Source organism: Moschus berezovskii, chromosome 12 (assembly GCF_049115385.1).
Source record: "Moschus berezovskii isolate FMDL1 chromosome 12, NW_MosBer_1.0, whole genome shotgun sequence".
Classification (NCBI taxonomy): Eukaryota; Metazoa; Chordata; class Mammalia; order Artiodactyla; family Moschidae; genus Moschus; species Moschus berezovskii.
In genome coordinates this window covers 80,480,917-80,488,452 of record NC_142471.1, presented here as the reverse complement: position 1 = coordinate 80,488,452, position 7,536 = coordinate 80,480,917, and the positions used below count along the sequence as shown (strand labels likewise).

The following is a 7,536-nucleotide window of genomic DNA, read 5'->3' as shown; positions in this document are numbered from 1 at the left end:
AAAATATTGGCGAATGAAATTCAGCAGTGTTTAAAGAACCAGACATTGCAACCAGATAGTATTTATCCAAGAAATCAAAGGTGGTTCAACAACTGAAAATACAAATAGGCAGTTTATCATATTAACCAATCAAATGTGAAAAAACATCTCAAAGGGAGCAGAAAAGCAAACCACAAATCTCAACACTCCTAATAAACACTCTGTAATCCAGGAATAGAAGCAAGCATTCCTTATCAAGTAATGCACAGAGAGTAACTGATAAAAACGTCCTTTCAAGTCAAGAACCAGCTACATTCCACTGCTTGTTAAAACATCATTCTGGAGGTCCTACGCAATGCAAAATGACAAGAAAAAGTAGTATAAAATTCCAAAAAGGAGAGACAAAAGTGTCATTACTTGTAAATGCTATCTTTCTAGAAAAGCGAGAGAATCAATCAACTATTCAAACTAGAGCAGCTGGCGGAAATAAGGATCATTTGGAGAAAATAAAAGATTTATGACCTATTGGCAATGTTTAAGTTTTTACAAGGAGAACATATTTGTATATTATGTAATTAAAATAAAAGCCAGTTTCTTTAAAAAGAAAAACGGTTAGCTGGGAAAAGATCACTTAAGGTTATCTTGTCAGGAATTCCCTCTTCCGCTACTAGAACCCAGAAAGGGTTAAACTCTTCAGTGTCACCTTCACTAGAAAAGGTTAAACATTTCTTTCCCCCCAAGGGCTGAAACCTAAAAATAGCAACAGTAAGGTCTTTAATATGTAGGCTAGGCCCAGGGCCCAGTTTTGTGCAGTGTTTAAGTCCAGTTCAAATGGGACATCCAAATAGCAACCCTGAGCCAGACAAAAAGCCTACATTATGAAATGATTAAACTGCTGTTAATGTAAAGACAATGGAATTCTCTGACATCAGCTATCAGCACCTACCTGGTGGGCACGTGACACTGCTCTGATATTGCTTTTGCCTTGGCAGAAGGCGACGACTGGAATGGAAATAGCACTTGAATAGAAATGACTGTCATGCACAGTGCTTGGCACACTGGACTTGTTTTTAACATCTAATAAAACCTTGATGATGACCTTCCAAGTACTTTTGTTTGCACCAGAAATCCTGAAGTTTTTAAAGCTAAGCAGTATTTAAATCAAAGTAGCCTTGAATGTTTGCCCATAAAACATCACATTAAGGTATTTACATTAAAAATAAAAACTATGATAAAGTGACTGGATTTAAATCAGAGCTCTGCAAAGGCTTCTACTGAAAACCAACTCCCAATTCAACAGCCTGGGCAGAGAATTGATTTGTTACGGACTGTGGGATAAGCAAATATCCAGTTCGCCAGAGAATATGCCATCTAAGCCTTTTTGCCATTTCTGTTCAAATGCTCCTGTTAAATAAACACAACCAACATCACTTCTTGAAATATTCCTTTTAAAACCAGGTATGAAAAACAAAACTAAAACCAAGGCAGCATAAGATCTATATCTAAAAAAACCAACCCCTTCAAATCTCTTTGTTCTACATTGATTAAGAATTCTGCTCCTTTTTGACCCCCAAAGGGACAGTAAGACAGGCACTCAAGAAACACCCCACAATGAACCCTCCTAAGTAAACACTAAGAAGCCTCTCGAAGGGAGTGCTGGTCGGCTTAGGTGGCCCCTCAAGTCCAGGGCTGTTTGCACACTTATCCCCTCCCCCTCAGGCAAAGATCTGGTCAATCAGTCTCCTTCCAGTCTGAGGCCTTTCCAAGTCCCACACAGGGATCCCGTCACCATAACAGGTCACAAATGCCGCTCAAGCCCCTCTTCAAACTAAAGAATGAATCCATCTGGAGCATCTTCGGGGAAAGATGTGTTTAAAACTCCACCCTTCATCCATCTTGAAATGCCATCATTGAGTCAGGGGTCTGTCATCACTGCTTTCTTGTACATAACTGTCCCAGCAATGTCCTGTTTAGCCATCATCATGGCAACATGAGCTTCAAAGAGGCCATCAGAAGTCTCCAGGTTCCTCTGCTGCTCCTCGGGGCAGACGACACCAGCTTCACAGTGCCCAATTAGGTCAGCAAAACTTGTGAAGAGTTCTCAGCGGGGTCGTGAGGGGGGTAACCAGCTGCTACCATGTCCCTGGGCAGCTCTGTCTGCAGCTGAGCCCTCTCTTCTCCCTGGGACAGGACAGTGGGCAGGAGGGTTCAGACAGGGCTGGAGGCAGAGCCCACAAGACAGGGTGCTCTGCTGAGGGTAGGCTCCCTTTCAGGGCCCAGAGGGCCCAGGTCTTCTCGGTAGGCCCAGCCGGGAGGGGCGCAGTGGCTGCCTTCCTGCAGGCTCTCGGCTGGAGCTACGTGCCTTGAGGGCATCTCCTCTCAAGGTCCCTAGAAAAGAAGTGAACTTTGAGGATGTGAGGGTCTGAGTCCTCTTCTTAACCAAACTAGCAACCTTATGGGCCCCGTTGTGCCTTGAGCTTAGGCTAGGCCAAGCAGAAAGTGCCCCTCACAGCCCTCCCTGTATTAGGAAAAACACCTCTGCCAGGGCCTGCAAACGCAGGGCTCCAATGGGAATTGTCCACTGGCTGCTGCTGGCTTTTCTACCTTTAAATTCATGAGCAGCAGCCACAGGGGGCCTAGAAGGCTGCGCAACAATTGTTTTTCTATGTCTGTACTCTAGTCTCCTCCTCTCCTAGATGGTTACTAATTCTCTTCTCTCCTCAAACCTCCAGCACCTCCTCCGTGTCCCCACTCTCTGGTCAACAAATAGAGACACTCAAAAACAACTCCCACCACTCCATCCACCCACCCACTCGAACCTGTGTCCACGTCCCCTGCCTGCGTTCCAGTTACTCTGTGTCCACTGTGCTCCTCCCCAGCGGTCTCCTCGGATTTTCATCAGAGTGTGTGCAGTTCAGTCGCTCAGTCGTGTCTGACTCTCTGCGACCCCATGGACTGCAGCACACGAGGCTTCCCTGTCCATCACCAACTCACTGAGCTTACTCAAAGTCATGTCCATCGAGTCAGCGATGCCATTCGACCATCTCATCCTCTGTCGCCCCCTTCTCCTCCTGTCTTCAATCTTTCCCAGCATCAGGGTCTTTTCCAAGGAGTCAGTTCTTCAAGTTAGGTGGCCAAAGGATTGAAGCTTCAGCTTCAGCCTCAGTCCTTCCAATGAATATCCAGGACTGAGCTCCTTTAGGATGGACTGGTTGGATCTCCTTGCAGTCCAAGGGAGTCTCAAAAGCCTTCTCCAATGCCAAGTTCAAAAGCATCAATTCTTTGGTGCTCAGCACCGTCTCATACACTACATACTGTACTTACTGGTTGTGTCTCCCTCACTAGACTAGAACCCTCAGGAGGGCAGAGATTCTCAATGTCTTGTTTGCTGCTCTGTTCCTCTCACCCAGCATGGCACCTGGGATGGAGGGGGCCCCACTAAATGTTCCGTGTGTGGAAGAACAAATTACGGGCTCCTTCCGTCGATGCCCTCGAACCTGCTTTGGCTACAGTCCTGGGGACCAGGAGGACTGAGGACACCACCCCAGCCCCTCCGTGGGGGCTGGTGCCACACTCACGGTTCTCGCAGTGGGGGCCCTCCCAGCCACCCTGGCACTCGCAGCGGTAGCTCCCACTGTGCAGGACACAGGTGCCCTCATTCACGCATGGGCTGGGTTTGCAGAGGTTAACTGGCCGCTTGGCTTCTGCAAGGGAGGACGTGTCAGCAGACCTAGCCTGGCTCAGCCCTGCAGGCCCTACCCTCACCCAGGACAAAGGTGAGGCCACCAGAGCAGGGTCTTACACGTCACAGTGGCTCTGTGTGCCCTTGAGCCACAGGTGCGCACACGGGTGGGCCCCATACTACATGGCCAATCAAAGACCTAGCCTCCATTCAGCTTGCCTGCAGGCAAACAGCCGCTTTCTTTAAGATGGGCTGAGCACACCGCAGTGCTTACTATTATTATTATTATTACGGCCACAGGCTTTTTAAAAGGTGCAGAGAACGTTCCTGGTAAAAGGAGGCTTGGAGTCAGGCTAGCCTGGCTCTGTTTGTTCCTACCGTCAGTGCCATCCTGGGGTCTTGGTGGATATCCTAACAAATCTCTTCTTTTTAAGTGGGGTGCATACATTAAGTCTGGGGAGAGATGCTTGTCTAAAATTCTCTGCACCTTAAATGGGGACAGTTGTGTGTGCCTCCCGCAGGGTTCCACGTGACTATGGGATTTAGCACAGAGCCCCGCACATGGAAAGTCCCTGGTAGCTGGGAGGAGCTGCTGTCCCCGTAAGGACGTCCATGAAGGCTCTGGCTGAGGCCTGCCCTTCGGAGGCGACCCCGAAGTTGCGGATTCCCCCACTCACCTCTGCATATCCACTCGATGAGTGCATCCTGGTGGTGGCTCAGGTCTGCGTAGGCTGCCACATGGATCAGGGCATCGTGGGGACCCGCAAGCCTCCACAGTGCCTCCCTCAGGACGGGCCCCACAGCCACCACCAAGACCGAGACACCGTTGTCCCTCAGCTTCTGGGCCGGGACAGCCGCGTCCTCCACTCCGCTCCCACCCGTGACCACCACCACCGCCTTGGGGACGCCAGGCCGGGCGCCGCCCTGGGCCGTCATCACCTTGTCATAGATATGCAGCAAGGCCGTGCCTGCCGAGCCCACCCCCCCCAGGTAGGGGGCCTGGCTCAGGGCCCGCAGCACTGCAGCACGGCTGAGGTGGGTGTCCAGCCTGAAGGCTGTCTGGACACGGCCGCCATACACCACCAGGCCGATCTGCGTCACGTCGGGGTTCACGTCAAACCGGAGGGCACAGCTTCTCATGAAGCTCTGCATCTGGGCGAAGTTCTCGGGCCCCACTGAGACCGAGGCGTCCAGCATGAAAACCAGGTCCAGGGACTGGGCCTGGCAGCCTGTAGAACAAGCAAAGCGGCCTTCAGGGGGTAGCCGGCGGGGGGAGGGAGGAGTGCTGCTCTAGGGTGATCAGAGCCCAGGTCGGCCGATCTCCACCGCAGCATCTGGCCTCCACCCTCTCCTGGAAGAAAAGCAGGACACACAAAGGCTCAGCTGGACCATACTCCTAGCCTCACCCCTGGTGGCTGGGTGCGGCCACGTGATAGTTCTATCCGATGGGATGTAATGGAAAGTAACTGCAATTTCCAAGTTATATCCCCGAAAGGAAGCTGCTTGCCTTCCACTTCCCCTCTGCCTTCTTCCTGCTGTCTGAGAAACAGCAGCCCTGGAGTTAGCAGACAGCTGAACCATCCTGCCGGCCCAGGCCGCTCACCTCTGAACTGTGATGGGAAAGGAATAAACCACTACTGTATGTAAGCCATGGCACTCTGGGGCTCAATCTATACCTCCAGGTGCCATGCACTGTATGGTAGTGGTGGTTTAGTCGCTAAGTTGTGTCCAGTTCTTGCGACCCCGTGGACTGTAGCCCACCAAGAGTAAAGTATGTAGTAAGAGGGGTTGACATTGGTTTTTAAAAACCACTCTAGCATAAGAAGAGTCCGAGAAACCGTCATAGCCAAGAGGAGTCTAAAGACAGGAAGACTAAATGTAAAATGTTTCCTGGATGGGATCCTTGGAACAGAAAAAAGACATTAGGTAACAACTAAGGAAGTTGGAATAAAGTGCAGACTGTAATAAATAATGACCAACTATGGACAGAGGTTTGTATCGCTGTACAGGAGGCAGTGACCAAAACCATCCCTAAGAAAAAGAAATGCAAGAAGCCAAAATGGTTGTCTGAGGAGGCTTTACAAATAGCTGAGAAAAGAAAAGAAGCAAAAAGCGAAGGAGAAAGAGAAAGATATACCCAACTGAATGCAGAGTTCCAGAGAATAGCAAAGAGAGATTAAAAGGCCTTCTTAAGTGAACAATGTAAAGAAATAAACAATAGACTGGGAAAGACTAAGAGACCTTTTCAAGAACATTAGAGATACCAAGGGAACATTTCATGCAAAAATGGACACAATAAAGGACAGAAATGGCAAGGAGCTAACAGAAGCAAAGAGATTAAGAAGAGGTGGCAAGAATACACAGAAAAACTATACAAAAAAAGGTCTTAATGACCTGTATAACCACGATGGTGTGGGCACTCACCTAGAGCCATACATCTTGGTGTGTGAAGTAAAATGGGCCTTAGGAAGCATTACTACCAATAAAGCTAGTGGAAGTGATGAAATTCCAGCTGAGCTATTTCAAATCCTAAAAGATGATGCTGTTAAAGTGCTGCACTCAATATAGCAGCAAATTTGGAAAACTCAGTGGCCACAGGACTGGAAAAAGTCAGTTTTCATTCCAATCCCAAAAAAAGGCAATGCAAAGAATGTTCAAACTACTGTACAACTGCACTCATTCTGCATGCCAGCAAGGTAATATTCAAAATCCTTCAGGCTAGTTTTCAGCAGTACATGAACTGAGAACTTCCAGATGTACAAGATGGGTTTAGAAAAGGCAGAGGAACCAGAGATCAAATTGCCAACATTCACTGGATCATAGGGAAAGCTAGGGAATTCCAGAAAAACATCTGTTTCATTGACTACACTAAAGCCTTTGACTATCTGGATCACAACAAACTGTGGAAAATTCTTAGAGATGGGAATACCAGACCACTCTACCTGCCTGCTGAGAAACCTGTATGCAGGTCAAGAAGCAACAGTTAGAATCAGACATGTAACGACTGACTGGTCCCAAATTGGGAAAGGAGTACGTCAAAGCTGTATATTGTCACCCTGCTTATTTAATCTATATGCTCCTAGAGTACATCATGGGAAATGCCAGGCTGGATGAATCTCAAACCGAAATTGCTGGAGAAACAGCAACAACCTCATATATTCTGATACCACTCTAATGGCAGAAAGCAAAGAGAAACTAAAGAGCCTCTTGATGAGGGTGAAAGAGAAAAGTGAAAAAGCTGCCTTAAACTCAACAATCAAAAAACTAAGATCATGGCACTCAGCTCCATCACTTCATGGCAAATAGAAGGGGAAAAGTGGAAACAGTGACAGATTTTATTTTCTTGGGCTCCAGCAGACAAGTGATTGCTGCCATGAAATTAAAAGATGCTCCTTGGAAGGAAAGCTTTGACAAACACAGACATCATATTAAAAAGCAGAGATATCACTTTGCCAACGAAGGTCCAGATAGTCAAAGCTACAGCTTTTCCAGTAGTCATGTACAGATGTGTGAGTTGAACCATAAAGAAGGCTGAGCACCAAAGAATTGATGCTTTTCAATTGTAGTGCTGGAGAAGACTCGAGAGTCCCTTGGACAGCAAGGTGATGAAACTGATCAATCCTAAAGAAAATCAGTCCTGAATAGTCATTGGAAGGACTGATACTGAAGTTGAAGTTCCAATATTTTGGCCACCTGATGGCAGGAGCCAACTCATTAGAAAAGACATGGATGCTGGGAAAGATCGAAGGCAGGAGGAGAAGGGGGCGACAGAGGATGAGATGGTGGATGGTATCACCGACTCAATGGACATGAGACTGAGCAAACTCCAGGAGATGGTGAAGGACAGGGAAGCCTGGCGTGCTGCAGTCCATGAG

The 7,536-nt window shown here is 48.0% G+C and overlaps 1 protein-coding gene across 4 annotated transcripts in view; it reads right to left on the bottom strand.

Annotated features, from left to right (window-relative positions):
- Positions 1-565: 565 nt before the first annotated feature.
- Positions 566-7,536, bottom strand: part of VWA2 (von Willebrand factor A domain containing 2) — a 53,756-nt gene continuing 46,785 nt past the window's right edge. For 3 of the 4 annotated variants that reach the window (XM_055424599.2, XM_088842346.1, XM_088842347.1), the window contains 3 exons: positions 4,339-4,890; positions 3,558-3,683; positions 566-2,367 (listed from right to left, as the gene is read on the bottom strand). In XM_055424599.2, coding sequence (XP_055280574.2) covers positions 2,249-2,367; positions 3,558-3,683; positions 4,339-4,890 — 797 coding nt within the window. In that variant the 3' untranslated portion in view covers positions 566-2,248. The remainder of the gene's footprint in view (positions 2,368-3,557; positions 3,684-4,338; positions 4,891-7,536) is intronic. The other variant, XM_088842345.1, reaches the window with a different exon arrangement.